Source organism: Sebastes fasciatus, chromosome 2 (assembly GCF_043250625.1).
Source record: "Sebastes fasciatus isolate fSebFas1 chromosome 2, fSebFas1.pri, whole genome shotgun sequence".
Lineage (NCBI taxonomy): Eukaryota > Metazoa > Chordata > Actinopteri > Perciformes > Sebastidae > Sebastes > Sebastes fasciatus.
Window position 1 is genome coordinate 18954405 of NC_133796.1, and position 17653 is coordinate 18972057.

General features: G+C 38.4%; 1 protein-coding gene across 1 annotated transcript; it reads left to right on the forward strand.

Moving 5' to 3' along the window:
• Nucleotides 1-41: 41 nt before the first annotated feature.
• Nucleotides 42-16689, forward strand: rhoua (ras homolog family member Ua). Its single transcript, XM_074612850.1, has 5 exons — nt 42-166; nt 3696-4413; nt 6648-6706; nt 9225-9413; nt 10549-16689. Exons 2-5 carry the CDS (start codon nt 4101-4103, stop codon nt 10831-10833), a joined length of 846 nt encoding a protein of 281 aa, XP_074468951.1. The 5' UTR covers nt 42-166; nt 3696-4100; the 3' UTR covers nt 10834-16689.
• Nucleotides 16690-17653: the final 964 nt, after the last annotated feature.

Below are 17653 nucleotides of genomic sequence, written 5' to 3' on the forward strand. Positions count from 1 at the left end.
TTCCGCAATCCTCCAAGAAGTGAAACTCTAGTTTACCCATTATAACACGGTGTTATGTTGTTTTAAAATACTTTTCTTTTTTTAAATAACTGTTAGCTTGTACAATTTAACAAACAAGTGTATAACAAAACACGAGGTCGGCTGACTTCAGATACACATATACAAGGTAAGCTACAGTTCATTGCACAGGGGGTTTGTGTTTGAGCATTTCTGCCTGATGTTAAAGGTCCCATATTGTAAAAAGTAAGATTTTCATGTCTTTTATATTATAAAGCAGGTTTAAGTGCTTTATAAATACTGTGAAAGTATCGAAGTGCTCAATATACAGAGAAATACACACAACCCGTATTCAGAAATTGTGTTTGAAACAAGCCGTTAGGATTTCTATCCATTTGTGATGTCACAAATATACAATATTTAGACCATTACACAGCTTTAAACGTAAACATTCTAAATGTGTCCCAGTTTATTTCCTGTTGCAGTGTATGTGAATGACATCAGCTGACAGGAAGTACACATGGACCCAAGCTGTTGCCTAGCAACGCAATTCTGTTGCAATTCCGTCAAAATGTGTTTCAGACAGAGCGTAAATACAGGCATATTCAGGCTGACAGTATGAGGAAAATAAAGGGTTTTTTGAACATTACAGCATGTAACCATGCTCTAGTAGAAACACAAAATACAAGTATGAACCTGAAAATGAGCACGATATGGGACCTTTAAAGGTCCAAAAAGAATAAAAGAGAGGGGGAAATCCCATAAATCAGTGTCCATTTCCTCTAGGTAACAATACCATTTCAATTTTTTTTTCAATAGTCTTTATTTTAGAATTGTAAACAATACAAAGAACAATTAAATCAGTTCATATGTAAACAATACAAATAAAGGAAATAAAGGGATAAATAAAAACAAGCAAACAAAAATAAAATAAAAATAATAGAAAACATGCCAGGGGTTAATATAAATTAAATAATAAGAACTTGGGTAAACACATTAAAATGGGAATACAAACTCACCGTTTTACTAGCCTTTTAGTTTTTTTCAGTTGATTAGACTGTTGTCAGGTTATTAAATAGTCGTTATCAGTCACTATGAGCCCCATAGATGTGGGTCATTAGGGGCCTACTACACCCACTAGTAGATTTTATCATCTATTCACATGGTATATCACTGAAAGAGGGTATAAAAGAACACAACAGCGGCCTCTAGCGATTGTAGTAATTATGACAGGAGCAGAAGCGAAAAAATCAGGCGCTGTAGTACAGACGGTGTGAAACTCCATAAGCGTTGGAGGTCGGGGACAATGGATGGCACACAAAACACAGGGTTTTCACCCAGGAGATTGGAGTTTGCATCCCATGTGACACCAACAATGTTTAGTTGTCTTTTTGTTCGTAGTTATTTTAAGCCAAACCACAATGTTTTCCTCTAATCTTGCCACAGTTTACGGGTGTGTGTACATTTCCAGAACAGATGTAGAATAGTTTCAGTATGGGAATCACACAAGGCACAGCTTAAATTAATATAATTTTTGAAGTTAACAAAAAAGGACCTAACTGGGTAACTTCGATGATTGATTTTAAATGACACTTCTTTGACCTTATTGTGTGAGAGTCCAAACTTTTTTCCAGCATAAATTTTTACACAACTATTCCAAAATGATATTCCAGGTGAAACAGAAACAATATTACATTGAACAATCTCATTTCATCCAGTATATTCCACCCATGTCTTTCTGTAGTCTTTTAAATAAGGTTTTATTCCATCTTATGTTTGTTTTCCACTCTGTCCACTAGACGGCGTAGTCTGTTAGTAGTCTGTTTAAAAGTTTGAGAAGGAGTCAAATCATATGAAATCTATGTTTTAGTTTATGTTTTAGTTTAGTTATTTAGGCTTAATTGACGCCTGCAACACTTTGAGTTATTTGTATTTTAAATATTTCGATTTTATGACGCTTTCTTCTGCACTTCAGAAGGATATTTTCCACTTTCTTCGCTACATTTAGGCCTATCTGACAGCTATATTTAGTTGACACATTGCAGATTAAGACTTTTCATTCATAGCATGTGATTAGATTAAATGAAATAATGATGCCTTGTTATAGCTTGCCCAACAACATAATATAAAGTAATTAAAATTAGTTCCACCAATTAAAAGAATCTAATATAATACACTTTGTTATCACTTCTTTCACTTAAAGAAAAAATCTCAGTATATCTGCTACCAGTATAGAGAGATAACAGACTGCACTGGTAAGATAAAGCAAAGAGAGGTAATATATGTGTTTTTGAAGATACAGATTACAGACAAAATTCCAAAAGCCTTGTCTAAAAAAAAGTCTGAAAAAAAAGATCTAAAAAAATGTCCGAAAAAAAAGATCTGAAAAATGTCTGATAAAAATGTCTGAAAAAATGTCCGAAAAGAAAGATTTAAAAAAATGTCCGAAAAAAAAGATCTGGAAAATTTCTGAAAAAAATGTCCGAAAAAAGTATGTAATATGTCTGAAAATGTCCATGAAAAAAAGTCTGAAAAAAAAGATCAGAAAAAAGTTTGAAAAAAAAGTCTGAAAAAATTTCCGAAAAAAAAGTTTGAAAAAAAAGATCTGAAAAAAGGATTTGAAAAATTTCTGAAAAAAATGTCTAAAAAACTGTCAGAAAAAAAAGATCTGAAAAAATGTCAGAAAATATTTTTCTGAAAAAAATCTGAAAAATGTCGGACAAAAAAAGTCTGAAAAAAAGATCTGAAAAAAAGTCAGAAAAAAATGTCCTAAAAAATGTCTGAAACAAAAGGTCGGAAAAAATATCTGAAAAAAAGTCAGAAAAAAGAGATCTAAAAAAATGTCCGAAAAAAAAGATCTGAAAAAAAAGTCTGAAAAAAAGTTCTGAAAAAAGTTCTGAAAAAAGTCAGAAAAAAAAGTCTAAAAAAGAAGATCTGAAAAATGTCTGAAAAAAATGTCTGAAAAAAATGTCCGAAAAAAATGTCTGAAAAAAGAGATCTAAAAAAATGTCCGAAAAAAAAGATCTGAAAAAAAAGTCTGAAAAAAAGTTCTGAAAAAAGTTCTGAAAAAAGTCAGAAAAAAAAGTCTAAAAAAGAAGATCTGAAAAATGTCTGAAAAAAATGTCTGAAAAAAATGTCCGAAAAAAATGTCTGAAAAAAAAGATCTGAAAAATGTCGCACAAAAAAAATCTGAAAAAAAAGATCTGAAAAAATTCGGACAAAAAATGTCTGAAAAAAAAGATCTGAAAAATGGCCGAAAAAAAGATCTGAAAAAAGAGAGGTAATATATTTGTTTTTGAATATACAGATTACAGACAAAATTCCCAAAGCTTTGTGTAAAATAAACTTGACAAAAGTTAGAGGAAAGATTACTGGGCTAGTAGATAATTTTTTTAGATAGTATTTTTATTTAAGAAAAAGAACATTATTCACAGATATTTAACATAGAGCATTTTCACTTTCTCCCAACTCATTATCAGTATATTGTTATTATTATTGCTATCTTCATTAACATTTTTATTATTATTATTATTGTAATTATTATTATTGTTATTATTATTATTATTATTATTATATAGCCTACTGATGCCTCTCTCTCTCTCTCTCTCTCTCTCTCTCTCTCTCTCTCTCTCTCTCTCTCTCTCTCTCTCTCTCTCTCTCTCTCTCTCTCTCTCTCTCACACACACACACACACACAGACAGACACCCTGTGACGTCATCTGACGGGTAGCTCGGGTCTGGTCTGGTGTTGTCTGTCCGTTGGACGACAGGACGGACTCAGTAACAGTCTGTAACTAACGGCTATAACGTTAATTGAATCCCGGCTCTTTCAATCGGACTTTAATTCACATTTAAATCCACCATGAAGCTCTAAATGTTCACGGAGTCAGTGTTGGCTGCTCTGTCGGCTGATCAGAAGTTAAAACTTTGTGTAATTTAACTATGGAAACTAAAAAGAAGCGGACAACAGAGAGAAGTCAGTTGACCAACGGCTCCGTGACCCGGCAGATATAATATAACGGACAGAATGGACGATGTGAACGCTGGCCCGACCCGGGACTGAAGCTGCTGCTACCCGGGTCTCCTCCGCCTCCTCCGGCTACATGTCACCCTCCTCTCCGTGCCAGATGCCTCCGAGGGGCGACGGCGGCGGCGGCGGCGGCGGGGGATACAAGCCGGCACCGGGGTCCCCTGCTCCGCCTGTCCCACCGAGGAGGGTCAGCAGGAGCTCCGGGAGGACGCGGCGGTCCGGAGCGGGGGCAGCGGCAGCGGGGGCCGGGGCGACGGAGAGGGAGAGGCGGGTGAAGTGTGTGCTGGTCGGGGACGGAGCGGTGGGGAAGACCAGCCTGGTGGTCAGCTACACCACCAACGGATACCCCACCCAGTACATACCCACCGCCTTCGACAACTTCTCAGGTAAATACAGGAGGGAGTAGCATCAGTAATATATATATATATATATATGTATATATATATATATATATATATTAATATACTAATAGATTTTTTTTTTCACCATTAAAAGCTGAATTATTAAAACAAATCAACATTTTAAGAAGAGACCAGTAAGCATATAAGATGCTCATTTATGTATCTTCTGCAACTTTGTCTGACAAACTTTGTTTAAACTTTCATCTCATTTCCTTCAAGTTTTCCTCTCTTTTCCCCGTTTTTATTTTCTGTTACTCTACTAGCCTTATTTATTCTTATTGTTTTATTCTTATTATTTATTTTATTCTTATTGTTTATTTTATTTATTTTATTGTTAGTATTTATTTTATTTATTTTATTTATTTTATTTATTTTATTTATTTTATTTATTTTATTATTTATATTATTTGATTTTTTTTGGTCCTTATTTGTATAATATATATAGGGTGAATTAGCCTATGTGGTAAATTCTTTTGCATTTTCAGATTTGTCTCAGACAAATTTCCTAAAGTGGGACGGTCGGGTCCGAAATGTGGGACACAGAAAAGTCTGTTAAAAAGGCCTCAATCACCTTAATTAATGTCGGAAACATTCAAGGCTACATATGCAATCCCATGTTCAATAGGTTTACCACTTACAATGTTATTGCTGTTTACAACACTGAGGTGTGACATGGAGAATGAACAACATCAAACAAACAATAGACTATAATAGTTTTAGCTTTTAGGTGCATTATAATGACAATAAAATAGCCTATATTATCATATCTGTTATGTAAAGAAAGCATAATTAAATGCTAAACATTCATGAAATGTTTATTTTTTTCACTTTTATGGGAACACATACAACCATAATAGACATATGGTAAAGTGGGACAATGAAAAATTTGATTGAAATAACAAATATAGTATATTTACACCATATTATAATATTTCTTGATGAACAACCATGAAAATATCCTGATAAAAACTATCAGTACTGTTTTTTGTTTTTTTTTATAAGAAATGTACTATATACCCTTAACATTAAGTTTGTCTCAACACTATGTCGTTGACCTTTGGGTGGTCTTCACACAGGGTGCTTCCTGTTTGACGATTGCTACACCCTAATCTATGATTGGACATTTGAGAAGTTATGTGATTTTGATCACATTAAACCACAGCTTGTGTTAACCAATAGTTTTATAGACTTTTATTTGTCTGAGGAAGACCTACACCCACTGGAGCTTAGGTGTCCCACATTATGGCAACTCACTCTAACGTTATTTTTGAACTTGTTTGACCATATAAATAACTACCCTATCCTACATCACTATGTAATACAGGCTACAAGTGACACGTGGTAGTCTATTTTACAGCTGTTAACAACATTTCATTTGTGGACCAGCTACCAATAAGTCTGATTTATTGATTTATCTTTCTCTCTGTAAAATGTCAAATATAATTTACATCTCAGTTCGTGTGAGCTTAATAGTTTATTTCATGTTTGAAACTGTGGCCAGACTAATTGTTGAAGTTATTAACTCTATAAAATAGTTAAATAGTTACCAGCTGGTGTTATCAGATTGTTTGATTGTAAGAAAGGAACAGAGGTGGAAGAAGTATATTAAGATATTTTACTTATAGTAAAAGTACTAATACCACGATTTAAAAGAAAACACTTAAGTAAAAGTATGTAAGTATAATCAAGAAAATGTACCTAAAGCATAAAAGAAAACCACTATGCAGAGAAATGGGCTCTGTCGTTACATTATTATTGTATATTATAGTATTAGATTATTATTATTGATGCATTAACATGTAAGATGCTTTTTAATGTTGTAGCTTGCTGCAATAGAGCAAATTTTAATCATTTGTTATACTGTTGGGTGGTTAATTTACTGTATAACAATGCATTGTATATCATATACTCATAGGTTTTTAAAATCTAGTAACTAGTAACTAAAGTCATCAAAGAAATGTAGTACAATATTTACTTCTGAAATATAGTGGTGTTGAAGTAGAAAGTAGCAGAACATTTAAACACTGAAGTGAAGTACAAGAACCTCAAAATTGTACTTCAGTACAGTACTTGTGTAACTTTCCACCACAGGAATCAACCATATTTGTGTTTTCCAGTGAATTCAAACTCTGTGTGTGTGTGTGTGTGTGTGTGTGTGTGTGTGTATGTGTGTGTCTGTGTGTGTGTGTGTGTGTGTGTGTGTGTGTGTGTGCGTGTAGCGGTGGTATCGGTGGACGGGCAGCCGGTCAAACTACAACTCTGTGACACAGCCGGACAGGTCAGTGATCTCAACACAAACACACACTCACACACGCACACACAACATGCACACACAGAGTGAGGGGGAGAGAGGGCAGAAGCATTTCCTGTTGTTGTTTTATTTGTGTTTGAAACAATGCCTCTAACCAAAGGAAGTGAGGAAGAGAGAACAATCCTCTTTCTTTCTTTCTTTATGGTCTGCGTAAAGCACTGGGTTACAAATCCAATAATTTTTTGTCTTATAATAGACAGTGTAGAGCAGGGGTGTCAAACTCATTTTCCCTTTTTTTAGTGTAAAGAAGTACAAGTACATTTTGAAAAAGTTCACAATTAATGAACAATCCCATTTACAATACAGATGAGCCTGAGATGTCTCACTGATGTCGGCTACAAACATGCCACCCTTTCATTCATCTTCTCTGTTCTCAGTTGTATTTGCAAGTTCTTGTATTTTTCGCCATGATGAGTCTGATAGTGGCGCCGAATATTATATTCCTTGAGCACTGAGAGGTGCTGGGACACACAGCCAAGTCTCACAGCAGTTCATGAAATAGTCACAATTTTTTTTTTTTGGCTGTTTTTGCCTTTATTATATACTGACAGTGATAGCTGTGAAAGGGGGAGAGAGATGGGATGTCATGCAGAAAAGGGGCAAAGGTCGGATTCTAACCCCGCGCCGCAGCGGTAAGGACTCAGTCTTGATACATGGGGCGCCCGCTCTACCAGGTAAGCTACCGGGGCGCCCCATAGTCACGGAATTTAATGTATTGATTAGTGTTCATAGACAGGAATTTCCCCTTTTTTTCATGATGGTCAGCACAAAATCGATTCGTATGTGATCCATGTAATTGTGAACGGGGTATAAAGATCAGCGAACGCCACATAGTCAGGAGGTGGGGGTGGATAGGTGGGTCAAAAAACACCGGACTTTCACCCAAGGCCCCAGGTTGCCGTTGATCCCGTCCTTAATTTCCGTAGTGGCCAAATGGCGGTACTATGACTTCCGTGTCCGTCACGTAACCAAGCGGACGCTGCTGTGCCTACTCCAGGGGCCTAATGGATGCGGAAAATCCGGGTACTTTTCCAGTCAGAATTCGAGAAGTTGGCTTCAAGTAACTTGCCCCGCCTCCAACGCTGTATCCAGTTTAACCCAAACCACGATCTTTTCCTAAACCTAACTAAGTAGTTTTATTTTGAATAGACTGGAGCGGAAAGGGACACGGGCGTCACGTGTTGTTGAAAGTTGTGCTGAGCGTCACGAAAATAAGGGAAATTCGTGTCTATGTACACAAATCAAATAGATTCAATTTCGTGACTATTTCACGAACTGCTGTGAGACTGTGCACACAAATAGGAACTGCTACATTTATCTCGGAAAACCCGACACTCCTTGTCCTCTTTTCATTTTTCAGCAGCGGCTCCTGCATGAACAGCAGCCTACGCTTGACAGTGTCACGTAGCCGGCATGTGGGATCTATCTAGTGTATCCAGCATAGGGCCTGCTACTCCTATTAGGACAGTGAGATCCCCAGTGGAAACATTTTTGAATTAATGACTTCTCTAAAATTTTCACACTTTGCAAAGTCATGCAGTTGGCCAGATTTGGCTATTCGGCAGGCTGATTCTGGCCCTCAGGCCGTATGTTTGACACCCCTGGTGTAGAGCTATACAGGAAACATGGGAAGAGAAAGAGGTGGTATGACATGCAACAAAGTTCCCCCGCTAGAATCAAACTGCTGTGGTTGTATGGTATCCCCACCTGTAAACTTAACTGTAAACTTAACATGGCAACTCAAAAATGTTACTAAAAAAGCATTTCATATAAATAGATTTAAGTTTTGCTGCTCTATCCACATCTATATTCATATAACAGAAGAGTGACAATCTAGTTTGACCAACATGGCATGCATGAAGATAATTGGCACATGGATAAAGACTAGTCCTAAAATAAACATGTTTTTTAATCTCAGTTAGATTTAGTGTTAGTTTTGCTGGGCACAGTCTCTGTCCAGGAAACTGTCTGGAAGGTCTTTCCTGGGAAAAATTCTCTGGCACACAGGAAGTGATGCATTTTACATCCCTGTTTGCAGCATAAGCAGCTGTTGTCTGAAATAAATACGAGGAAAACTGTGTTCTCAGAATGAGCTTCAACTGGTTACACTTAGAGCTAATGCTTACCTTATCTGTTACAACAAATAAAATAATTAAAATATAATGTAGTTAAAGAATCAGGACACATTATATAAACACTCAAAAGCTAAATGGGAGGATCACAGGCAGAGGAAGGAGAGAGTCAGAGAGGAAGTGGGAGAGATAGAGAGTCAGGGAGGAGAAACTAGACACATAACCTCATAGTTTATCATAAGTCAGTAAAAGCAGATTATTCAGTAGCACCAGTAATTGTGTCAGGATAGACGGGATTAATACCTCTGTTTTTTTGTCCAAACACTTTGTCAAATCACTATTGTGCTGCTTTCAAAAATCTCTTCAAACCTCAACACTTTTCTTTCTTGACCTCGCCTGACCTCCCTCTCCAGGATGAGTTTGACAAGCTGCGGCCTCTCTGCTACACCAGTGCAGATGTGTTCCTGCTGTGCTTCAGCGTCGTCAGTCCCGCCTCCTTCCAGAACGTTCCTGAGAAGTGGATTCCAGAGATCCGGAGACACGCACCCTTCGCTCCGCTCGTCCTCGTCGGGACCCAGTGTGACCTCCGAGAAGATGTCAAGGTGGAGTACATTTATTTGACATGAAGTGCAAGTACTTGCCTTATGTCAGAAAAAAAAATGATTCCTTAATTCTGACGAATGGGAAACAAAACAAACTAGCATTAAATAGAGGCCAAATGTCTTCATGATCTAAATGACAAATTTAACAACGTATCATGTTACTTTAACGGGCGTTTTTCACAGCAATCATTTTGAATTGTCAAAATAGGAAAAGCACACGTGTTACTAATAACATTAACGATGAGTCATGTTCTATTCAAGTGTCCCTGTAAGCCATGACAATGTGACAGTTCAACCATATTAATATAGCACCTTTAACACAATATTTTTGTTATAATATATGTTGTTATTAATGTATTGTTTTGTTAAAAATGTAAACATTTTGCCAGTTTTATGATATTTAAAAGTGTTTTTGTGTGTATTTGACTCTGATAATTTCAACTATTAGCTATTAAAACTATTATAAACTATTAAAATTAGCAGCAAATCTGAAGATACAAAACCTTTGTAGGATGCTGACCAAATCCTACTAAAATTGTCACTGATGGAAGAAATCAATGACAAGGTGTATCTGTCCTGTCTCTTTGACTAAGTCAGCAGCATAGACTGTATATAGAGATGGGCGACGTAAAAGTGAAGTGAAGCCAAAATATCTTGATCGCCCCCTGGTGGCTGGCTGCAGTATAGGTCATAAATCCCGCCCCCTCCATGCTAGAGGGACATGGACCAAATTAAAAAGTCAAAGTACACGTACACAAACACAAGTGTTTTTATGACAAGTTTGGTTTTACATAGTTATCTGATGCTATAAAAAGGGGTGAGACGTCATGATTGGCAGCTGTGAGTCTCTTTCGCTGACAAGCTGCTGCCGTGCTCGGCTCACAATTGGTTCAGGCGGGTGTGTTGGCAGGACCTCGATACGGCGGCTCCACTGCACGATCACCACTGTGCAGAATCTGGCTCCAAATGACATCAAAAGCTGAAGATGGCAGCTCCCATATCCGGGATATTTTGGCTTCACGTTTGAACAGTGGGAGGAAGTGGAGACGTGTCGTCCATCTTTATATACAGTCTATGGTCAGCAGATATAAGATCTACAAAAGTATATGAACATAGTGTTTCCTCCACTCTTTAGGTTCTCATCGACCTGGCTAAGTACCGGGAGCGACCCGTGGACCCAGCAGATGCCCGGGACTGTGCGATGGAGATCGGAGCCGTGGCCTACATGGAATGCTCTTCCCTGACCCAAAAAAATCTGAAAGAAGTGTTTGACACGGCCATACTGGCCAGCCTGCAGAACTACAGCTCCCACAAGCACCCGAGAGGGAAACAGAAACGACGAAAAAAGCAAAGGCAGACACCGGACAAGATGAAGAGTCTGTCCAAGTCGTGGTGGAAAAGGTACTGCTGTGTGGCCTAGAGCAGACCTGCTTGGGTCTAAGACTCTGATCCTCTGTGGACTTCAGCTGGGTTTGGGTTCTGCCTTAACTCGCTTTCTCTAATGGAGCCCGATGTTGAGCAGGACCTCGACTGGATTGTGGCTGGGAACCAAAGTAAGACTGTCACGGATCTAAAATGTTTTGTTTTTATTCAAAGAGGGGTTTTAGTCTTATCGTGGAAGAGATTTACTACTGAGCCCAGCCGGATTCTAACAAAACCTGCTCTGAAAAACAGCAGTACTTCCGTGTCCTTTTTCTAACCTGGTTTGAATCTAAGCTTGCCTCCAGTATGATCCCTCTGCAGGGATTAAACTGGTCTGAACTGGGACTAGCAGAAGACCCTCTCCATGTCATGGTCGATGTGATAATGTTGCTTATGATTAGACCGATCCAGATTTTAACAAGAGCAGTCTTGCCTGTGTTTAACACATATAATGGAACAGTGTTGAGTCTGGTGTCGTCGTAATAACCTTCCCAGCCGAGTATGGATTTATGTACGCTTGCCATGTAGCCTGGAACGGAGCTTGACTCACTGAAACTGCGTCTGAACTTCCTTCGTCTAACGCGTCTAGAAAGAACTGCTGACTGAAATAGAGCGTCTCTCACATCAAATGTCGTCCTTATTTACGTATGAAAAGAAGAAGCCATTTGGGATTTTCTGATATGATTTGAGTCAGAAATTAGTCAACAAATCCAGCCTGTGGTTGATTTTAGAGCCTCTTGTTATAACTGGGATCATTGTTGCTCTAATGAAAGACTTTATTAAGCAGCTAATCATTTTATCCTGGTCACAAGCACAGTTCACTTCGGTGCAGCCTATAATCTGAAACCTGGATCCTGGTTCACCTTTTATTTTAGCCTCGATCTGAACTATTTATGGAATCATGTCTGGCTTGGTTTTAGTGTGGTTTTCTTCAAGTCCTGCCACTGCTGAATGACGCCAGGCAGTAGATAGGTTTGGTGAGGCTGAGGCGCGATGCTCATATCGTATCTTATTTGAAAACTAATGTTGAGGGTAAAACATTGTCGTTCGTCATCGTCATCTATCCTACATTAGTACTGAAGGACATAAATCAGTGTACTGTGGTGGTGGACTGCAGACCGGCTAGGACTTGACCTTAATGGGGCAGGAGGACATTTTGTAATTTTATCATTTTTCTCCTCTTCATCATGATCACATCTTTCCGCAAGTGCCTCCTGTCAACCAGTAACCAGTAAGTTGCTAGGTAGACCAATACTATACTGGTTTCTGAAATTTGTGCGTGCTGCTCGACATGTGTTTGATTTATCTTTCCAGCCTAACTGTATGTGTGAGCACTGAACAGAATTAGATCAACCAAGTGCTCTTTGCATGTGTTTAAATTCACAAAATGGACTCAGCTGTTTGTTTCTGTAGATTTGCAGCGAGAAAATAACTCAGAAAAAACAAAGATGGGTTTTATTTCTTAGCTTTTCAATGCAATTGTGTATCTAAGACTGTGAAGTTTGAATTATGTACATATTCAGTGAAATCTCCTCTTAGTAGTTATGAACTATAGTTTGATTCGTCATGTTTGTTGCTCTGCGTTTGTTCCCTTTACCCAAAACATGCTTAATTACAGTTGTAACCATTTCTATCATTCTGCATCCATAATGCTTTAATACTATAGAGACATCCTTTGTCCGTCCTATGTGTACTGTCTGCTCTGTTAGCTCTGCAGCCTCTTCTCTCTCCAAAGTTCCACATGTTGTAAAGCAGAAATAAAAAAGCAAACTAAAACACAAACACTCAGCTGCCACACCTTCCTTTGTACATTGTAGTAACTAAAACAAGAACAAAACCCAATAATTTACAGCTATTCCTGAACGGCTCTTTGTCTTAGAGGCACTGCAGCAGAAAGGAAAAAGGGTGCAACCAGGTTGCAGTCTGTAATGGATTCGAAGAAGATCATTATCTAGTGTGCAACATAATCATTCATTTCAGACATTAACAGAAAATAATTTTCACTTTTGCATTTCTTAGCCCTGGGACTAAACTATGACCTAAACCCCTGCAGACTGGTCTCATATACTGTTCGTAGCTATACCTACGAAAAGTAATACACTGTAATAAATACATTTTTGTGTAATTCACGTAATTGTTAACCAGGAAATATAAAGAGCGTAGGGAGAAGGTCAGGGTGAATGGGTGGGTCAAAAAAATACCAGACTTTTGCCCAGGAGACTGGCGTTCGTGTCCTGTGTGAAACCAGAAGTCAACGTTGATTTATTTGCCATGAAAGTTACGTACTTAAGTTACGCCACTTACGGAGTTATTTTCAGCCAAACCATGATATTTTCCTAAACCTAACCAAATTGTTGTTTAATCCTAACCAAGTTGATCTTTTCCTAAACCAAAAAAAAGTAGTTTTGTTGCCTTATCGTAACCAAGTCAATCTTATCCTAAACCTAACTAAGTAGTTTTGTTGCCTAAACCTAAGGAAGTTGTTTCCTGTTAAGACGGAAGTTTACTTTGAAAAGACTGTATGCATTTAACGAGTGGAAATTGACACGTGTTGCTGGACATTCGTGGGAAAACGAACGAACGAAAAAGGAATAACTTTTTCATAAGATATCATACGAATCGTTGTATGAGGATACGTTGATCCAGGGACAAGTTAAACCTTTGACTGACTGGTAACCCAAAGGTTATAAGACGAGGTTAAAAGTTCAGCGTTAACATCCCTACAGTGTTCACTGTTTACCTGTATCCATCTCACAACAATATTTAATTTGACATCTAATATTCTGCTTCTTTTGTTCTAAGTAATTCATACTACTTATCTTAATCCTGTGTTTCTGACGATATTCCTGAAAAAAACATCAATAACTCTGCTCTGCAGAGGGTTTTAGTCAATCCTGGGCTAAGTGTAGAGTGAAAATCCTGTTAATTTTTCCGGAAATGAAGCAGTTACTCTTATCTATGTTTTTTCCTGAAGAGCTGACGAGCTGTGGTTCAAAGTCTCTACTGGTGTGAAATGGAGTGAGCTGGGATGTGCCTCGAAATTCAACAAATAATAAATCCTTTTAAATGTAACTGTGCTGTGAAGACAATGTGTTAGTTAAATTGCAGCGTCTAGTTAATGCAAACTGAGACAAGACTGCCAGAACATGCACAATCATAGCAGAGGATTTGTACAGTTCTATAGACTTATGTGGAATATTTTCACTTAGTTTGTTAACTACTCTCTTTTAAACATTTCACACTGAGCACAACCACAGCTTGGTATCGGCACCAAAATTTGGTTTCTACCAGACTTTTCTGCAAAAATGTCTGACTTGACTGACCATGCTAATACATGTATGCACAGTGCTGTTCTCTAAGAGACAACAGAGAACTAAACTAAACTAACTAAAATCTCAACTCTCATGTTGTAAAACTGAGTCTCCAGATTTGAAGACCAGTGCGTTACTGGAGCTGTTTGGTAGTTTTCTGCTGAAGATGTTACGACTGAATGGGTTCACTGTGTCTCGATGTTTTACTCATGATAGCAAATGCATTGTTTCTAGCTTGGGGAAAGAAGGCATAATACGTTGCTTGTCTTGCTGTTTGTGTGCAGTGTTGGCTGATGGTGGATTTAAGTAGGGTGAAGGTCACAAAGACCCTTATGATAGCTGGCATTTCCTCTTGCAGGTCTGATCAGTTTTACCTACCTACATGTATCATTTATGGAGAGTAAGTTTATCATCATAGTGTGTTTGTTTGCATGCAGCATGTAGTTCGGGCCTGCTTTTATACTGAGAAAAATATAAACCGGTGTTAGATTATTCCTGTTTAGATCAATTAAAGGAACAGTGTGTTAGGGGGATCTTTTGGTATAAATGAAATATAATATTAATAGATATGTTTCCTTTAGTGTATAATCAACGGAAAATAAGAATCATTGTTTTTTCGTTAGCTTAGAATGATCCGTTTATATCTACATAGGGAGTGGGTTCTCGTCAAGGAGCCAGCCGCCATGTTTCTACAGTAGCCCCGAATGGACAAACCAAACACTGGCTCTAGAGAGGTCCATTTGCGTTTTCACATTTTTGTATCGGCCACCGTAGTTCTCCAACACGCTTGACACATGGGAGAAGTTTCAGCTGGTTGCAATCAAGCCGCCCAGGAAGAGCGCTGGTCGTTGATCCCAATTTTCGTAGTGGCCAACTTCCGTGTCCGTCACGTGATGCCATTGGGCCCAAAAGGACTTTTTCCCATAGACTTACATTGACTTACACATCTGTAACTCAGCAGATCATTTTTTTTAGGTGAATCAACTTCCCAGTATGAACACTTGAATAGCCCTTATTTAAATCACTAGATCCTAAAAGTTGTAAAATGCACTAATAGTTGAATCCAGAGATATTTCCCTTCCTCTGTTCATGTGAATGAGACCCAGACCGAGGCTGGAGCGAGGGCTGGGAGGCGGAGTTAGCAAGCTGTGACGACAGCATGACGATTGTGACCCCATGGCCGAGCAATGTGACCCAGCGGACGTTGCTCCATGGGCCCAGTGGATGCGGAAGATCGGCGGAAGATCAGGGTGCTTTTCCAGTCGGATGTCGAGCCATTTTGGCTTCATGCGCCGCTTAGCAACTTTCATAGGAATGAGAAGGGCCTCCAACGTTTATCCAGTTCTCTTAATACATCCATGGTTGCAATCTGCAACCTCACTGCTAGATACCACCAGATCCTACACACTGCACCTTTAAAACAGCATGAATTATGAAAACAATGTCCTGCATGTCTCTTACAAGGACTTGAGGTTTACTCCGTCTTTGTTTTGGTTCTCCTCTCTTTATCAGCCTGTAACTCCTGGTAAATTAAACTTATGCTATAATCCTTTAAAGCGAAGACCATGCCGTCCACTATGGCCAAAAGTAACAGAAATAACAAGTAGAGAAGAGTCATACATTTCTAACTGAAGTTTGCAAAAGCTAGTGGTCATACCAGACCAAGTAAGCAGTACCAGTAAAACTCCAGAGTATATTGAAAAATAGTGCATTTCTCTGCTAATGAATTCAACTTTTTACGAATTAAGACTAAAATTGTGTTACTTCTTCTTTCAAATGACATAGTCTCTCTTTAATGTTTTCACTGCTTTGAAATAGGCTGGTTGATCCAGAGCAGTGTATGTCAGATGAACGTCTTTGTAATGTTGAGCAGATGGGTCTCTGAAAGTGAACTATTGTTAGAGAAGAGACATGAGGGTGACTGTCAGCTATGTTGACAGACTATTGTGCTGAAAGGTTTGTGTTTTGTTGAAGGTTAGACAGAAATGTTAATGCTCTGTGATTGGGACAGGTGCAACGTCTGGATGTGGATTGGACAATATGAGTACGACTGCAACGACTGACTTCAGCTATTGTGATTAATTTGGTGTTGGAATATACAAATACAAAATGAAACTGTTTCTGTACGTGAGCGACCTCTGATTACTGCGAGCAAATCCGTTTTTGTAGACTTTACATGGCACTAAATTCCCATGCATTCCTAATTGTTGATTGCACAACAATATCCCATAAAATCCAGAGAGTTTAAACGAAAGCAGACAGCCCGGGGAAACAGACAGACTGGTTCATCCTTAAGATTTCATTGTTTTATTGAGGTTGATACCCCCTAAAGCACACCTGAGCTCACTCACATTGGACACCAACTGAGCGCTTCACCCCACTCAGCCCGTGTGAAATATAATTTCTCGTGCATGTAAAAACATTGTAACAGAGAGCCTGCTGCTCACACTGAATCCTCTGTTTAACCGAGGATGTCTGGCAAAGAAAGAAGTGTTTGTACAGAAGTTTTATACCCTGAGAAATAAAGAATATTTGGTATAATACATGCTGTGTTTTGTTGATTTTGAGGCTCGGTGCTCAGTTGTGGGACTGAGAATGTGTGTTTAAATACAGCTCTTTGTGAGAGAAACAGGCTGCAAATGAGAATATGTTTTTGTTTAGATAGAGTTTGTATCATATGTGCATATTCCTGTGTCTCCTCACAACACAATTTTACAAATTTGACAAGAAAGAGACTTTAAATAACAGTCAGGATAGCAGATAAACACACATAAAGCAGGCCCTCAACTCCTTTTTCAGGACGTGAACTTTGAACGTGTATGTTTCATGTTGTTGTGGCTGAAGTAATGTTTTTGATTTGTACTGTGTGCTTTGTGATAACCAGGTGCAACAACCTCGCTGTGCTCAGCTGATGCACATCAGACGAGAGGGGATAAGATGTGAGCGAACACACAAAACACACTCACAGACGCCCACAGAAAGTCATCCAGCTTCAGACTGGATCATTGTAAACAGACTCTCGACTTCCAGACCCTCATGGTTATGCAAGAGCTTTATTTTGAAGGCTGCCATGTGACATTTGGTTAGTGGCTTGTCTCTGTTCTTGGAGGCAGTGTGTGTGTGTGTACGTGGGGGGGGTTATGCCCTGACTTAACTCTGTCTGGGAAACAAACTGCTTTGCTCTACCTGACGACACAAAGTTAGTATGTAATGAGACGGACAACTTTGTTCTGGTTGGATCAGCTGCTCTATGACTCAAGCCGTGCCAGGTCCTATTTACTGCTATTATTCAGCCGTTATTCTCCTGGCTGGACACTGACTGATAAAAATATATTTTCTAATATAATAATAAGGGCTGTCAATCGTCAATCTGTCATTTTTTGTCTGTTCGAAATGTACCTTAAAGGAAGGTTTGTCGAGTATTTAATACCCTTATCAACAAGGGAGTGGACAAATAGGCTTTCTTTATGCAAATGTACAGTATGTATATATTTTATTATTGGAAAT

Excerpts from the sequence above, each read along its gene's own strand:
- rhoua (XM_074612850.1), top strand. The coding sequence starts at position 4,101 with ATGTCACCCTCCTCTCCGTGCCAGATGCCTCCGAGGGGCGACGGCGGC. Across the intron at positions 6,707-9,224 it reads TCTGTGACACAGCCGGACAG|GATGAGTTTGACAAGCTGCG; the intron begins GTCAGTGATCTC and ends CTCCCTCTCCAG. Across the intron at positions 9,414-10,548 it reads ACCTCCGAGAAGATGTCAAG|GTTCTCATCGACCTGGCTAA; the intron begins GTGGAGTACATT and ends TCCACTCTTTAG.